The 18,423-nt window shown below is 49.8% G+C and overlaps 1 protein-coding gene across 1 annotated transcript in view; it reads right to left on the bottom strand.

Moving 5' to 3' along the window:
* Positions 1-17,045, bottom strand: part of LOC140427341 (uncharacterized) — a 73,863-nt gene extending 56,818 nt beyond the window's left edge. The window contains exons 1-2 of the mRNA XM_072512893.1: positions 16,825-17,045; positions 10,365-10,434 (exon numbers count right to left, since the gene is read on the bottom strand). Of these exons, the coding sequence (XP_072368994.1) occupies positions 10,365-10,434; positions 16,825-16,842 (88 nt within the window). The 5' untranslated portion in view covers positions 16,843-17,045. The remainder of the gene's footprint in view (positions 1-10,364; positions 10,435-16,824) is intronic.
* Positions 17,046-18,423: the final 1,378 nt, after the last annotated feature.

Raw genomic sequence — 18,423 nt, 5'->3', positions numbered from 1 at the left:
GAAGTGACTTTGTCACTCCGGGAGAACCCAACTTTGAATTAGAAACCCAATTGGAAAAAGTAGAAACCACAAGCGTAAGACCAGTATCGATCAAACCTCCAAGATTCTGGGATTATATTCATTGGAGTTTAGGAAGTTGAGGGGAGATCTAATAGAAACTTACAAGATAATGAATGACTTAGATAGGGTGGACGTAGGGAAGTTGTTTCCATTAGATGGGGAGACTAGGACCCGGGGGCACAGCCTTGGAATACAAGGGAGTCACTTTAGACAGAGATGAGGAGAAATTTCTTCAGCCAGAGAGTGGTGGGTCTGTGGAATTCATTGCCACAGAGGGCGGTGGAGGCTGGGACGTTGAGTGTCTTTAAGACAGAAGTTGATAAATTCTTGATTTCTCGAGGAATTAAGGGCTATTTAACTACATCTTTATGTAGTCCAGGCCAATAAAAATGTTTCTGGATTTTAGATTGAGTTTTCCTTATTCACAAATGACCTCCCACTGGTACCTCATGTGCAACTCGCAACGCCTCCTTTCTATACCCTACCGGCAACACTACTTGATGAACGTCTGCACACTTTTCATCCGCCTGCATATGCAAAGGTCTCCATTTTCTCATCAAGACATCACTTTTACGGTAATAACACTCTGGCATACACTCAGATTCCTCTTCCGTATATGCTTTCTGATACATCCGTTTTATTTCTACATCTTTCTGTTGTAACTCCACCAATTTTCCTGAACTAAAAATATCCGCCTCATCCTCCACCTGTTCTTGTTATTTTTCAACCATCTGATCAAAAATCATTTCTGATAATTGCACTTCAATCTCATCTTCACTCTTTGATTTCTCCTCTTGTCTTAACCTGTGACTTTGCGACCTTGTTACTACACAATCCGGAAAAATCCCAGGATATTCGTCCTTCAACACTTCAGTTGTCTGATTTTCCACTGGCTTATCAACCACAGTAGGCATCACTCCCACCTGCGATCCAGCTATATCTTTACCCAAGATAAACTGTATTCCTGGACAAGATAGTTTCTCTATTACTCCTACTACTACACCACTCTTCACTGGACTTTCCAACCTTACCTTCTATAATTGAACACTACTCTCTCACCCTGAATTCCACATATTACCACCTTTTCTGGCAATATTCTTCCCAAACTACATAAGTCCTCATCTCTTACCATCAAAGACTAGCTCCCCTATCTCTTAAAATTGTGACTTCTTTACCTGCTCCTCCTGATACACATAAGTAAACTTTACCCACACAAGTAAATTCTTTAAAGAGATCTGGCACCTTCTTATCAATCACTTCTTGATCAGGCTATACAAACTTTTGCATCTCCTTCGCTTCACTTGGGCTTTCCTTTACCACTTTCACAAACCCCACAGTTTTATCCTGTTTTACCACATCAGCCTTCCCAGTGCTTTTCTTCAACCACCAACATTGTGACTTGACATGGCCTAGTTTATTACAGTGAAAACATCTGAAAATGTTCATGTCTCTTCCACCCTCCAGGATTTCTTTTTTAATCTGAGGTACACTCTCCTTATTATTTTCCATCAGATCACCTTTACTTTTACCACTTGAGTATTTCTCATATCCCCAGTTTCTATCCCTCAAATGCTGAAACTGATGTCCGAAACCAAGCTTTGATTTATGAACTAATTCATAATCATCTGCCATTTCTGCTGCTAACCTCGCAGTTTTAACCCTCTGCTCTTTCACATGAGTTCTCACTACATCAGGAACTGAATTTTTAAACTCCTCCAAAAGTATAATTTCTTTGAGAGCTTCATACGTTTGGTCTATTTTCAAAGCCCTTATCCACCTATCAAAATTACTCTGTTTGAACCTTTTAAACTCCATGTATGTTTGACCAAATTCTTTCCTTAAATTTCTAAACCTTTGTCTGTAAGCTTCAGGCACTAGTTCATATGCACCTAAGATGGATTTTTTCACCTCCTCATATGTCCCAGATAACTCCTCCGGTAGTGATGCAAACACTTCACTAGCCCTACCTATCAGCTTTATTTGAATCAGTAATACCCACATGTCCTGTGGCCATTTCACTTGTTTTGCTACCTTCTCAAATGAAATGAAAAAGGCTTCTACCTCCTTCCCATCAAACCTTGGCAATGCTTGGACATATTAAAATAGATCCCCACCAAGCCTTCGACTTTGACGCTCTTTCTCACTATTCTCATCACTATCATCCAACTGTACGTTTCCCTTTACGTCTGCCAATTTTTTTTTTTGACAAACAATTTTATTGAGGTATTTTTGGCATTGTAAACAGTAACAATATACATTAAGGTGCAAATATCAATTACAAAAACATAGTGCAAATAACAGTTCCCTTCTCGCAAATAGACATGCCTATTCTTCCCCCCTACTCTACACTATTCTACCCCCCTCCCACCCCCCCTCCCCCGCTGATGATTAGTTCCCCGCGAAGAAGTCGATGAATGGTTGCCACCTCCGGGCGAATCCCGATAGTGATCCTCGTTAGGCGAACTTGATTTTTTTCCAAGCCGAGAAAACTTGCCATGTCCGACAGCCATACTTCGGTCTTTGGGGGCCTTGAGTCCCTCCAGGCCAACAGTATTCGTCGCCGGGCTACCAGGGAAGCAAAGGCCACAACGTTGGCCTCTATCCCCTCCTGGACTCCCGGGTCCTCCGACACCCCAAAAATTGCCACCTCTGGACTCATCACCACCCTTGTTTTCAGTACTCGGGACATGACGTCCGCAAATCCCTGCCAGTACCCCCTGAGTTTTGGGCATACCCAGAACATGTGGACATGGTTCGCTGGTCTTCCCGCACATCTAGCACACTTATCCTCCAGCCCAAAGAATTTACTCATCCGGGCCACCGTCATGTGGGCCCAGTGAACTACCTTGAACTGAATCAGGCCGAGCCTGGCACATGTTGCGGTTGCATTTACCCTCCTCAGAGCGTCTGCCCATACGCCTCCCTCCAACTCCCCACCAAGCTCCTCCTCCCACTTGAGTTTCAGTTCCTCGGTCCCTGTGTCCTCCGCTCCCATAAGCTCCTTATAAATATCCGAGACGCTCCCCTCTCCTACCTCTCCCCTGGAAACTACCCTGTCCTGGATCCCCCTTGGTGGAAGTCGTGGAAAGGACGGGACCTGTCTACTTACGAAATCCCGCACCCGCAAGTACCGAAAGTCATTTCCCCTTGCCAGCCCGAACTTCGCCTTCAGCGCCCTCATGCTCGCGAAGCTCCCTTCCAGGAACAAGTCACCCATCCTTCCCACCCCCGCCCTCCGCACGCTCGAAACCCGCCGTCCTTCTTCCCCGGGACAAATCGGTGGTTGTCGCATATTGGGGACCAGACCGACGCACCCATTTCCCCCGCATGCTTCCTCCATTGGCCCCAAATCCGCAGAGCCGCCATCACTATAGGGCTGGGGGAGTACCTGGCCGGCGGGAGCGGCAGAGGAGCAGTGACCATGGCTGCCAAGCTGGTGCTCCGGCACGAAGCAGCCTCCACCCGCTCCCAAACCGACCCCGTACCCACCATCCATTTCCTTATCATGGCTATGTTAGCTGCCCAGTAGTAGTTGCTGAGGTTCTGCAATGTCAGTCCCCCCTCGCTACGGTTCCGTTCCAGCATCCCCCTCTTTGCCCGCGGGGACTTCCCCGCCCAAACAAATCCCAGGATGATTTTATTGATCCTTTTAAAGAAGGACCGCGGAATGAAAATAGGGAGACACTGAAAAATAAACAGGAATCTCGGGAGGATCGGCATCTTCACCGTCTGTACTCTCCCCGCTAGTGACAGCGGAGCACATCCCATCTCCGAAACTCGCTCCTCATTTGCTCCACCAGCCTAGACAAATTCAATTTATGCATCCTGCCCCAGTCCCGCCCCACTTGTATCCCTAAATACCTAAAACTTTCCCCAACCAACCTAAACGGTAGCTCCCTCAGTCTATTCTCCTGACCCCTCGCCTGCACCACAAACATCTCGCTCTTTGCCATGTTCATCTTGTACCCTGAAAACCAGCCAAATTCCCCTAGGATTTCCATAATCCCATCCATCCCTGCCACTGGATCCTACACGTTCAAAAGCAGGTCATCCGCATAGAGCGAGACCTTTTGTTCTACCCCCCACCCCCGACCATTCCCTTCCATCCCCTTGCCGCTCTCAGAGCAATTGCCAGCGGTTCTATGGCCAACGCAAACAGCAATGGAGAGAGGGGGCATCCCTGTCTTGTCCCACGGTATAGTCGAAAATACTCAGATGTCATCCTGTTCGTCCTTACACTAGTCTCCGGGGCCTGATAGTCTAACCCAGTCCACAAAGCCTTCCCCAAACCCAAACCGTCCCAGCACCTGCCATAAATAGTCCCACTCCACCCGGTCAAAAGCCTTTTGGCATCCATTGCCACCACTACCTCCACCTCTCTGCCCTCACATTGAGTAGCCTTCTTAGGTTGGCTACCAGCTGCCTGCCCTTTACAAACCCCGTTTGGTTCTCCACAATCACGTCCGGTACACAGTCTTCGATTCCGGACGCTAGGATCTTGACCAGTAGTTTAGTGTCAACATTAATCAAGGAGATTGGCCTAAAGGACCCACAGGCTCCCAGATCTTTATCTCATTTTAATATCAGCGAGATGGTGGCTTGCGACATCGTCAGGGGTAACACCCCATTGTCTCTCGCCTCGTTAAACACCCTAAGCAGCACCGGCCCCACTATCCCCGAGAACTTTTTGTAGAACTCCACTGGACACCCGTCCGGCCCCGGGGCATTACCCGACTGCATGGCCTTCAGGCCCCCCATTACTTCTTCAGCCCTAATCGGGGCCCCCACCCCCTCTACCATCCCCCTGCCCACCTTTGGGAAGGTCAGCCCATCGAAGAAGCACCTCATCCCCTCTGGCCCCGTGGGGGGTTCCGAGGTATACAGCTTGCTGTAAAAGTCCCTGAATACCCTGTTCAATCCTGCTGGGTCTCCTACCTGGTTCCCTGCCCCGTCCACTACCGTCCCTATTTCCCTGGCCGCCTCCCACTTCCTAAGTTGCTGTGCAAGCATTCTGCTGGCTTTCTCCGCATACTCATACACCGCGCCCCTTGCCTTTCTGAGCTGCTCTACGGTATTCCCAGTGGATAGCGCCCCCAGCTCCGCCTGCAGTGTCCGTCGTTCTCTAAGTAGCTCTGCCCTCGGGGACTCCGCATATTCCCTATACGTCTGTATCATCTCCTGAACCAGCCTGTCCATCTCCGCCCTGTCCGTTCTGTCCCTATGGATTCGGATTGAGATCATTCCTCTCTCACCACCACCTTCAGCGCCTCCCAGAGCACCGCTGCTGAGACTTCCCCTGTATCGTTGGCCTGCAGGTAGTTCTGCATGCATTTCTCCACTCTCTCACACACACCCTCATCTGCCAACAATCCCACCTCTAACCTCCATTGTGGGTGCTGGTATCTTTCTTTGCAGACCTGCAGGTCGACCCAATGTGGAGCATGGTCCGAAATAGTGATCGCCGAGTATTCTGTATCCCGCACCCCCTCCTACTCATAATAAAGAAGTCAATACGATAATAAACCTTGTGAGCATGTGAATAGAACGAGAACTCCTTCCCCGTCGGCCGACTGATTCTCCAGGGGTCTACATCCCCGTTTGTTCCATGAACCCCCTCAGTTCCCTTGCCATTGCCGGGACCCTGCCCGTTCTGGAGCACGACCGATCCAGGTCGGGATCAAGGACTGTATTAAAGACCCCACCCATAATCAGCTTGTGCGAATCCAAGTCGGGGATTTTCCCCAGCAACCTTTTGATGAAATCTACATCATACCAGTTTGGAGCGTAAACATTCACTAGGAGCACCCTCAACCCCTCAAGCTTACCCCGTACCATGAGAAATCTACCACCCCCATCCGCAGCTGTGCTGTCCGCCTCAAATTGAACCCGTTTGTTAATCATGATCGCGAACCCTCTGGTCTTAGCGTCAAGCCCCGAATGGAAGACCTGGCTAACCCAGCCCTTCTGAAATCTAATCTGGTCCGCCACTCTCAAATGTGTCTCCTGCACCAACATTACATCCGCCTTCAGAGCCCGTAAGTGCGCGAACACACGTGCCCTCTTGACCGGCCCATTTAACCCTCGAACATTCCAGGTGGACAGCCTGGTTGGAGGGCAACTTGCCCTCCCCCACCCAATGCCGATCAGCCATCCCCCTTCTTGGGCCCATGTGCCGCGCCCCCCCGGTCCACCTCTTGGCAGCTCCCACACCTGACCTCTTCCTTGTTACCTGGTTCAGTTCCCTCCCTCGTCAGCAGATCATCTTCCCCCCCTCCCCCCACCCAGCAACAACCCCCTGTAACCTAACCCCTGCCATATACTGGCTGTATACACACCCCCCACCTCGCTCCCGTTGACTAGCTCAAAGCAGCTAGCCTGGTGACTCTCAACTCCGGCGCCACCATGTCTCCCACCTATTGTCCCCCCGCTCCCCTCCCCCCCCCGCCCATCAACACCACTTCCCTAGAACAGCCCTGTTCGAGCAATCGCTCTGGGGCCGAAACAGAGAGAAAACAAACAAAGAATAAAGCTCACCCCCACAATAGTGCAATTCAAACTGTGGAATGAGGTGGGCGCTACCACCCACCCCCCTTCCCACCATTACCAGAAAAATAGCAAAAAGAACCCGTACAGCCCCCCAGCACCCAATAACTTAACCTTTAACTATGACTTTGGCTTTAAATTTAAAACTTTCAAACAGGCAAAAACAAACACAAGAACACCCCAAATTTTAAGTAATAGAACATGCCGAACGACATCGCAAACACATAGGGCAATCCACAAACAAATGCAAAGATCCCTTGAAACACTCTAACTTGAGTCCATGGGTCCTCAGTTCGGCACCAGTCCGTGCCCCTTAGCGAAGTCCATCGCTTCCTCCGGGTCGTCAAAATAATGTTGCTGCTCCTGGTCTGTGACCCAAAGCCACGCCGGAAAAAGTAGCCCGAACTTGCCCTTTTTAAACAGGATCTCTTTAATTTGTCTGTAGGCTGCCCTCCTTCTGGCCACCTCCTGGCTCAGATCCTGATAGATGCGCAGGACACTGTTGTTCCATAAGCAGCTCTTCGTGTTCTTGGCCCACTGTAGGACCCGCTCCTTCTCCACGAACCTATGGAACCTGACCACCATCGCCAGGCCCCCCCCCCCCCCCTGCGGCTGCCACGCCTGCACTCTGTGTGCCCTGTCCAGCTCCAAAGGACGCGGGAAGAAATCATCCCCCACCAGCTTCTGCAGCATGTCTGCCACATATGCCGTGGCATCCACTCCCTCGGCCCCCTCCGGGAGCCCAATGATTCTCAGATTCTGCCGGCGAGACCTATTTTCCAGGTCCACCAGCCTGTCCATCAGCCTTGATTGTTGCTCCTTCAACTTCCTAATTTCCACGTCCGCTACCGTTTGGAAATCCGCCTGCTCCTCCACTGTCTTCTCCAATGCCTGGACCTTCTTATCCTGGGCGTCCAGCCTTTGGTCCAGTCGCTCCACCGCCTTCTGAAGCGGTTCCAAATTATCCCGCTTCAGTGCTGCAAAGCTCTCCTTCATGACCCTCAGCATGTTGTCCAGTGCTGTCTGGACCGTCCGTTCCGTGGTCCGTTCGTCGGCCACCTTTCCTCCCACTTGAACTTCCACACCACCTTTGTTCAGCCCCTTCTTCCCCTGTTTTCGCTCCCTTCTACCCCTTAAGTCCATACAACTCTGTATGGATCCAGATCTACAGTGCTGTTGTTTTCCCCTCCAGCGCTCAAAAGTTCGAAAAAGTCGGGGGACAAGGTCTGAAAGTCTGACCGGAGCGAGAGCCACCAAATGCGCGACTTACTCCCTCATAGCCGCCACCGGAAGTCGCCTACGGCTGCCAATTTTAATTGGCTGTCATGTTTCATGGCCATTTTCTGAAGTTCAAACTCTCTCTCATTATCTTTTTCCCCGATCTATCTTTTTGTTCTGCTGGGGCTATTCTTTCTTTTCTTCTTTCTTCTCTCCCCTTTTCTTTTTCCTCTCTATCTCTTTCTCTTTCCGCTCTCTCTTTCTTTTTCCTCTCTTTCGTATTCAAGCTGCTTTAATTCTTTCTCATGTTCAAGGTGCTTAATCTGCAACTGGATCTCTGACTGCGAAATCGATGTTGGTGCCCTGCGCTGGAAGGGCCATGTAAAACTCTCATTTTCATGGATTTTAACATCATTGGCAGGTCGGACCATAATCACTGGCATTTATGAGCAGTGCACCTGGACTCTAAGGGAGTTCCCAAGGGTCTGGACGAAGATGCCTGGATGTCGGATGTTGGGTGGCTGCAAGGTGTCAACAAGTGGATTGAGGGTGACATACTGGGGGTGATTGACGGAAGTGATGCCAGGGGGAGACAGGTGGTCACTCATACTTCCAACACATATGAGGTCATTCATCTTCTTCTAGCATTGGACCCCTATCCTCTTGGTCATGCTGCTGGCACTGATTGCAGCTGGCACCACCTCCCAGGTGGGGGATTGTCACGTTAACTGAGGGTCTGCTGCCAACACGTGGGCAGATGGTGGACCATCTCTCCTCCACCGCGTCAAAAAGCCTCTTTAGGTGCACCTTCCAAAAATCGTGGGCAGCACGGTAGCACAGTGGTTAGCACTGTTGCTTCACAATGCCAGGGACACGGCTTCGATTCCCCGCTGGGTCACTGTCTGTGCGGAGTCTGCACGTTCTCCCCGTGTCTGCGTGGGTTTCCTCCGGGTGCTCCGGTTTCCTCCCACAAAGCCCCGAAAGATGTGCTTGTTAGGCGAACTGAATATTCTGAATTCTCCTTCAGTTACCCGAACAGGCTCCGGAGTGTGGCCACTGGGAGATTTTCACAGTAACTTCATTGCAGTGTTAATGTAAACCTACTTGTGACAGTAATAAAGATTATTATTATTATCTTTGGGGCCATCCTCCAGGCTTGTCTGGGAATAAGTGCTGAAGTACCATATAAATGTAGCTCCCCCTTGATTGCAGTACTCAGCTGAGCGCACTCGGGCAAATCAGATGCCCGGCGAGCCAGGCAGGCGTGTTTCACTTGGGGGAGCACTAATTGCACTAAGTGGTGGAAGATCGTGATCGGAATCGTGCTGCCGGTGCCGGCACAATGCACACTGATATTCACACCCAAAATGAAACTCCCTAATTTTTCAGGAACAATTAGCCCATTCTGTGTAATTATAACTTCCCTCCAACATTTTTAACTCATTCTATACTTAATTTCCACTATATAGGTGCAAATGCAATAGATGATTTTGCAGACTGATTTCAGTCCACATTTTGCCGACCTTTGTGTTATACGTTTAATTGAATTGCTAACTCCGTGGAAATTGATACAGCATCTGAACATATGAACTCACCACCCCCCCTCCCCCGTCCCACCACCTCGTGCCCTCAAAACTGTGGAATATCTTATCACATGTAGTTTTGTAAAATAAATGTAGAGTACCCAATTATTTTTTTCCAATTAAGCGGCAATTTAGTGGGGCCAATCCACCTACCCTGCACATCTTCGGTTTGTGGAGGTGAGACCCACACAGACACGGGGAGAATGTGCAAACATCACATGGACCGCGATCGAACTCGGGTCGTCGGTGCTGTGAGGCAGCAGTGCTAACCATTGCACCACTGTGCCACCCTATCACGTGCAGTTTTATGTTTGTTGCATAACACTTTGGCTTTTAAGTTCCAAGTTCAACATCCCTGATTCACTTTTTGCTTTACTCTGTCATCCAACCTACTTTCACACCACTTTTAGGCAGCTTTGGAGAAGTTAGTCTTAAACCTCTTTGGCCAATTCACTGCATTTCAAAACAAAACCATATTTCTTTTTTTAAATAAATTCAGGGTACCCAATTCATTTTTTCCAATGAAGGGGCAACTTAGCGTGGCCAATGCACCCTAACCTGCACATCTTTTGGGTTGTGGGGGCGAAACCCACGCAAACACGGGGAGAATGTGCAAACTGCACGCGGACTGTGACCCACAGCCGGGATCGAACCTGGGACCTTGACGCCATGAGGCAGCTGTGCTAACCACTGCACCATCGTACTGCCCATTAAAACATAACCATATTTCTAACCATGGTGCTGATGGCCCACCTGGAAAGTAATTACGTACCGGTCTGTTGCGTTGATTCTTGAGAATCAAGGTGAAAATCATTCCCACCCTATGACACGTTTAATCGCCAAAATCAGTCACTGAAACCGCTGGCGACTGTCAACACATTTAAAATATCCCCAAGTTTTCTAGTGAAGGAAGGTGTCAATGCCACAAAGTAAAACTCATCAGAAAAAAGTTGAACTTACTAATGTGGTTCCCAGATAAATCAAGATACTTCGCAGAATTCAGAGATTTTTGAGATGATGATTCCAATATCTGTTCGGGAAAAAAAAGCAAACTGGTTTACAAAGTAAATCAGCACATGACAAAAAAATCTTGGCTCTAGCTGCATTGAGGCAATGGCTGATATCAGCAGGGTGCTTCTAAGATAACATTCCACTTCTAAACTATTGTAACACCACAATTCTAGACCGGGGCTTGGTTACAGGATGGTTGACTGAGCCAGGAACAGAAAGGATGCTGGTCCTCAGTGCAGTTACTCACCCATTGAGGCCACAGTTGGTACCTCAGTGACCATTAAGCCTCCTGAGCAATTTAAACCATGTAGCTGGGTCAAAGCATAGTGAAATTATTGAATAGCAATTTCTCCTACCAAGTGGGAAGGAGGTTTTCTGTTAAAATAAAATGTGTGAGACCTGAATAGAAAGAAAAAGCTTTTTACCACAGGACACAGACTAGAAATGGAAACTGGTGCCTTTTCTCGTCTTCATTCTTAGCTTCCCACTGGAGTCATTCATTAGGAGATGGTGGAGTGTGGAACTTTAAGATGAATTATGAAGTCTTTGCGTATGTATGGTGACAGGCTTAAAAGCAAACAGCCACTTCTGAACTAAGAATAGTTGAAAAATCTTGAGATATTTAGTAAAGAAGCAGAATTTAAGACACTTAGGGTTGTCATTTGGCTAAGATCATATTGCTAGGTATTTGGACGTCAATTGTACTGCTTACTACTTGTGTTCTCTACTATAAAGCAGAGAAAGGAGAATTTACATGTGTACATGTGTATATAATACAAATCATGACCTCACAATGTTTCAAAGCTTTTGATTGCCAAAGAGTGCAGTCTTTGTTGTTTTGTAAGTGATGCCTGATCAATGACCACTAAAGCGAGGTTGAAGTCCAACTGAAGGCTTTAATAAGCTAGATGTTTCCCCCAGCAGCTCAGGTACAGAATGAAGGCTGCTGGGGTGGCACGGGCTCTTATACCCCGCCTAGCAGGGCGGAGCTACCATATAGCTTGACCAATAGGAAGCATACAATATCTACCAATGGTGTTCCAGCATTACCAGGTACCGTAATACCTCTACACAGACTACCACATTCACCCCCTGTTAACAAAGAGTCCGGCGGGGGTGGTGGCCTGATACTACAACATGGTAACGTGGTAGAATTATAGTTATTGAGGTACCGTAATACCTCCGTACAGCGTTTTGTAACTATTTACAATTCTATTAACTATTTACAATTTATGATTCATAATTAGCTATACACTTTAAAATGAAGCAATCAGTCGATCAGGGGCCCTGGTTCTCTGTGATCGTCGAAGCTTTGGTGGTGACTCTGGTGGAGGCTCGGGCATCTGTGACTCCGGGAGCATGGCCTCGATCTCTGTGGCAGCTTCAATACCCCTAGACGGCGCTGGTGGGGAAAACAGCTGACCTGGGAAGGGAGCGTCTGCGGGGTGTGTCGGTGGGTGGGGGGGCCTAGATGGGGCCGGCGGGAGAACCGATCCTCCTGTAAGGTGCACTGGTGGGAGGGAGGGTGGGACTGGTGGCTGGGGTGTGCGTGGGGCTCCGGCGGGCGCCAGGTCTCGTAGGGAGACCGTATCTTGTCGGCCGTCGGGGTACGCCACGTAGGCACACTGGGGGTTAGCGTGGAGAAGATGGACCCTCTCGACCAACGGGTCCGACTTGTGCGCCCGCACATGTTTTCGGAGCAGGATGGGTCCGGGAGCTGCCAGCCAGGTCGGGAGCGAGGTCCCAGAGGAGGACTTCCTGAGGAAGACAAGGAGACGTTCGTGAGGTGTCTGGTTGGTTGTGGTACAAAGCCGTGACCGGATGGAGTGGAGGGCATCTGGGAGGACTTCCTGCCAGCGGGAGACTGGGAGATTCCTGGACCGTAGGGCCAGTAGGACGGTCTTCCAGACCGTTCCGTTCTCCCTCTCTACCTGTCCGTTACCCCGGGGGTTGTAACTGGTCGTCCTGCTCGAGGCGATGCCCTTGCTGAGCAGGAATTGACACAGTTCGTCGCTCATAAAGGAGGACCCCCTATCACTATGTATGTAAGCGGGGAACCCGAACAGTGCAAAGATACTATGGAGGGCCTTGTGACGGTGGTTGCGGTCATGTCGGGGCAGGGGAATGGGAACCGGGAGTACTCGTCAATCACGTTCAGGAAGTACATGTTGCGGTCGGTGGAGGGGAGGGGGCCTTTGAAGTCCATGCTGAGGCGTTCAAAGGGACGGGAAGCCTTTATCAGGTGTGCCCTCTCTGGCCGGTAGAAGTGCGGTTTGCACTCCGCGCAGATTTGGCAGCTCCTGGTGGCTGTCCTGACCTCCTCGATGGAGTAGGGCAGGTTGCGGGTCTTGATAAAGTGGAAAAAGTGGGTGACCCCCGGGTGGCAGAGGTCCTCGTGGAGGGCTCAGAGGCGGTCCACTTGTGCGGTGGCACATGGAGACAGGGCATCAGGAGGCTCGTTTAGCTTCCCGGGACGATACAAGATCTTGTAGTTGTAGGTGGAGTGTTTTATCCTCCACCACAAGATCTTATCGTTTTTTATCTTGCCCCGCTGTGCATTATCGAACATGAAAGCAACCGACCGTTGGTCAGTTGGGCAGCACGGTAGCATTGTGGATAGCACAATTGCTTCACAGCTCCAGGGTCCCAGTTTCGATTCCGGCTTGGGTCACTGTCTGTGTGGAGTCTGCACATCTTCCCCGTGTGTGCGTGGGTTTCCTCCGGGTGCTCCCACAGTCTAAAGATGTGCAGGTTAGGTGGATTGGCCATGATAAATTGCCCTTAGTGTCCAAAATTACCCTTAGTGTTGGGTGGGGTTACTGGGTTATGGGGATAGGGTGGAGGTGTGGACCTTGGTAGGGTGCTCTTTCCAAGAGCCGGTGCAGACTCGATGGGCCAAATGGCCTCCTTCTGCACTGTAAATTCTATGAAATCTATGAGAGTGAATCTCCTGCCTGCCAGGTAATGCCTCCAATGTCGCACAGCTTCTACTATGGCCTGGGCCTCCTTTTCGACTGAGGAGTGGCGGATTTCGGAAGCATGGAGGGTACGTGAGAAGAAGGCCATGGGCCTGCCCGCTTGGTTGAGGGTGGCCGCCAGAGCTACGTCGGACGCGTTGCTCTCGACCTGGAAGGGGAGGGACTCGTCGATGGCGTGCATCGTGGCCTTTGCAATGTCCGTTTTGATGCGGCTGATGGCCTCGCGGGCCTCTATCGACAGGGGAAAAGCTGTGGGTTGGATCAGGGGACGGGCCTTGTCCGCATAGTTGGGGACCCACTGGGCGTAGTAACTGAAAAACCCAAGGCAGCGCTTCAGGGCCTTGGAGCAGTGAGGGAGGGGGAACTCCATAAGGGGGTGCATGCGCTCAGGGTCGGGGCCTATAACTCCATTTCGCACTACGTAGCCGAGGATGGCTAGGCGACCGGTGCTAAACACGCATTTGTCCTTGTTGTATGTAAGGTTAAGGATCTTTGCGGTCTGGAGGAATTTTCAGAGGTTGGTGTCGTGGTCCTGCTGGTCGTGGCCGCAGATGGTGACATTATCGAGATACGGGAATGTTGCCCGTAAACTGTACCGGTCAACCATTCGGTCCATCTCGCGCTGGAAGACCGAGATCCCATTAGTGAGACCGAAGGGAACCCTCAAGAAGTGATAGAGCCACCCATCTGCCTCGAAGGCAGTGTATTTGCGGTCACTAGTGCAGATGGGGAGCTGGTGGTAGGCGGACTTAAGATCCACTGTGGAGAAGAGCTTGTAATGCGCGATCCTGTTTACCAGGTCGGATATGCGGGGGAGAGGGTACGCGTCCAGCTGCGTAAACCTGTTGATGGTCTGTAGTCGATGACCATCCTATGCTTCTCCCCGGTCTTTACCACCACTACTTGAGCTCTCCAGGGACTGTTGCTAGCTTCAATGACTCCTTCCCTCAGTAGCCTTTGGACCTCTGACCTAATAAAGATCCGGTCCTGGGCACTGTACCGTCTGCTCCTGGTGGCGACAGGTTTGCAATCCGGGGTGAGGTTCGCAAACAGGGAAGGCGGATCGACCTTGAGGGTCGCGAGGCTGCAGACAGTGAGGGGGTATAGGGCCGCCGAATTTGAAAGTTAGACTTTGGAGATTACACTGGAAGTCTAAACCTAGGAGTGTGGCCGCGCAGAGGTGGGGAAGGACGTAGAGCCGGTAATTCCCTGGACTGTGAGGTTTGCTACACAAAACCCCTTTAGCTCTACTGAGTGGGAACCGGAGGCCAGGGAGATTTTTTGATTAATGGGGTGGATGAGGAGAGAACAGCGCCTTACCGTGTCGGGGTGTATGAAGCTCTCCGTGCTCCCAGAGTCGATTAAGCAGGACGTCTCGTGCCCGTTGATTAGTACTGTCATTGTAGCAGTTGAGAGTGTTCGAGGCTGGGACTGATCCTGCGTCACCGAGGCTAATCTCAGCAGTTAAGTGTTCTCTTCGGGCGGTGTGTGGTCAGCCGAGCTGGGGTCCTGGGAGTCCATTCAAGATGGTGGCTCCCATTGGTCGCACATGGCTGGGGGTGCACAAAATGGCGGTGCCCATCCATCGAACGTGGCGTCCACGGGACAAGATGGCGGCGCCCGGGGGCCGCACGTGGTCCTGGAGTAAAAAGATGGCGGCGCCCGCTGGCCGCAAGACCGTGGAGAGGTTTGTGGTGGCGGTCCTCATTCGCCGCCGGAGACCGCGGCGACCGCACGGGCCTGGCATACCACCATGAAATGGCCCTTTTTACCGCATCCCTTGCAGGTGGATGCGCGGGCCGGGCAGCGCTGGCGGGGGTGCTTGGCCTGCCCGCAAAAGTAGCAGCGGGGCCCCCCGGGGTTGCCAGGCCGCCTTGCAGCACAAGCTTGTGGGGGGATGGGGGATGTCTCGGGGTCGGCTGCAGGGGGGTTCCAAGCTGCCCAGGGGCTGCCGCGCGGTCGTTTCTGGAGGCCACGTCCAGGGAGCCGGCAAGGGCCCGTGCCTCCTTGAGGCCTAGGGTGTCTTTTTCCAGCAATCGCTGGCGGATCTGGGAGGACAGCATACCTGCCACGAATGCGTCCCGGATCAAGAGTTCTGTGTAGTCGCTCGCCGAATCTTGCGGGCAGCTGCAGTTTCTCCCCAACACCAGGAGTGCACGGTAGAATTCTTCCAGCGATTCCCCAGGGATTTGTCGCCTCGTTGCTAGCAGAGACCTGGTTTACTGGGCAGATATAATGTCCTTTTAGCAGCTCTATTGCTGCTTCGAAGTCTTCCGCGTCCTTGATGAGGGTATAAATTTCCGGGCTCACCCTCGAGTGCAGGACTTGCATTTTCTGTTCTCCTGTGGGTATGTTTTCGGCCTTTCCAAGATATCCTTTAAAACACGCCAGCCAGTGCTTGAAGATTGCCGCAGAGTTCGCCGCGTGGGGGCTGAGTTGCAGACACTCCGGCTTGATTCGTAGATCCATCCTTTTAAATCTAGCTTATTAAATTGATGCACGATCAATGACCACTAAAATGAGGTTGTAGTCCAACTGAAGGTGATTCCCCAGGGATTTGTCGCCTCGTTGCTAGCACCATTGGTAGATATTGTATGCTTCCTATTGGTCAAGCTGTATGGTAGCTCCGCCCTGCAAGGTAGGGTATAAGAGCCCGTGCTGCCCCAGCAGCCTTCATTCTGTACCTGAGCTGCTGGGGGAAACATCTAGCTTATTAAAGCCTTCAGTTGGACGACAACCTCGCTTTAGTGGTCATTGATCGTGCATCACTGCTATAATGTAGGAAATGGGGTAGCCAATTTGTGCACAGCAAGGTTCCATAAGCAGCAATGTGATAATGCCCAGATTATCTTTTTCTTAAGTGATGGTGATTTATGGATAAATATTGGCTAGAACACTGGCAATAACTATTACGGCTACTTGAGAAAGCAGATGGAGCCTTGGTTTCACATCTCATCCACTCTGATAGTATTCCACTGGAGTGTCAACAGAGATAATTTGATGCTCGAATCTCTGGGGTGGGACTCAGGGGTGAGAGTGCTACTAACTGAGCCATAGCTGACACCATCACCTACTCAGGCTAACTAAGGATAACCAGCAGTGTCTACAACAAAAAAGTGAATGATAGGAACACATTTACTTGAACCTAGGATATGCCAACTTAGCAACAATGAATAAAGATGTAAGATGCAGTTTGTAAGAGATTCAGGGCATCAAATTGAATCGAAGCAGACCAGGAGATGTTTTGATATGTAGTACAATATCAACTACTTTTTCCTTTTTAAAAAAAAATCAAGATTATTTAAGTAAAGATCATTTAAGAAACATCAATTTCAAACCTCACTTCATTGCAGCCAGTTGTCATTGTGGCTCATAAATCCTTTCACTTAAAACAGAGCAGGACAAAACAGAAATATTAAGCCTCAGCTCACCTGTGCTATAATCTTCATGGTATGATTATTGTTCCAGGTCAGGTACAAACACTCGGTCAGATTGCTTCACATTGCAGAGCTGGAAGGATCTGATCCTCCATTTCACATTTTGATCTTCCTAATTTGTTGTTGGAGATACAGAATGTTTGCCACTGTCCAATTACCAGGTGAAGTCTCTATCCCACTGCGTTCGAGAAACATGACAAATCTCTCCCATGGGGGCAATACTGAGGAAGGTATGACAAATTGGAACAAAATGTCAACACACTATCCTAAGCATCTTCTCTCAGGTGTCAAAATTAACAAACAATAATGTACATGCAGCAAAAATGTACCCTTCAAATCATCTTATATGTGTCCTCAAAACGGAATCTGTCATTCGACAGAATCATGAAAAATAAAATAGCTAATAGTAAATTGAGAGTTAATATAAGGAAACACTATTTACACTGGATAGAACAAAGAACAAAGAAATGTACAGCACAGGAACAGGCCCTTTGGCCCTCCAAGCCCGTGCCGACCATGCTGCCCGACTAAACTACAATCTTCTACACTTCCTGGGTCCGTATCCCTGTATTCCCATCCTATTCATGTATTTGTATAGAAAGTAAAGCAGAAACCAGTAGCTTACAGATGACAAATTTGGGGTATCTTTGAAGTTATTCTTCCTCTTTTTTATTAATTATTTCATGAGATGTGGGATTCAATGGCTTGATCAGCATTTATTGCCCATCCCTAATTTCCCTGAAGAAGGTGGTGCTAAACTGCCTCCTTAAACCACTGTAACGCATGTGGTGCGGGGACACTCACAGTGCTGTTAGGAAAGAAGTTCTAGGGTTTTGACCCAGTGACAGCGAAGCAACAGCAATATAGTTCCAAGTCAGGATGGTGTGCGGCTTGGAGAGGAATTTGCAGGTGGTGGTGTTCTTTGACCTTCTAGGTGGTAGAGGTCGTGGTTTGGAAGATGCTGTCGAAGGAGCCTTGGCGATCTTCACCAGTGCATCTTGTAGATGATAGACACAGCTGTTACTATGTGTCAGTGGTGGAGAGAGTGAATGTTAAAGGTGGTGGATGGGGTGCCAAACAGGTAGGCTGCTTTGCCCTAGGTGGTGTCAAACTTCTTGAGTGTTGTTGGAGCTGCACTAAGCAAGTGGAGAGTATTCCATCACATTCCTTTTTAAAAAAATTTAGAGTGCCCAATTCATTTTTTCCAATTAAGGGGCAATTTAGCATGGTCAATCTACGTAGTCTGCACATCTTTGGGTTGTGGGGGCGAAACGCATGCAAACACGAGGAAAATGTGCAAACTCCACACGGACAGTGACCTAGAGCCGGAATCAAACCTGGGACCTCGACGCCGTGAGGAAGCGGAACTTTGTCTCCACAAGGTCTGTGTGGTGTTCAACAGGTAGATTGGCGAGGAAATGTCAAGTAGATTTTTCTCATTGGTTCCCTCACCATGTGCCACAGACCCAGTCTAGCAGTTATGTCCTTTAGGACTTGGCCAGCTTACTCAGTGGTGGTGTTACCAAGCCACCCTTTGTGCTGGACATTGACGTTCCCCCATAAAGTCATTCTATGCCAGTGCCACCTTCAGTG

This window comes from Scyliorhinus torazame, chromosome 7, assembly GCF_047496885.1.
Source record: "Scyliorhinus torazame isolate Kashiwa2021f chromosome 7, sScyTor2.1, whole genome shotgun sequence".
Classification (NCBI taxonomy): Eukaryota; Metazoa; Chordata; class Chondrichthyes; order Carcharhiniformes; family Scyliorhinidae; genus Scyliorhinus; species Scyliorhinus torazame.
This window is presented reverse-complemented; position numbering and strand designations above follow the sequence as displayed.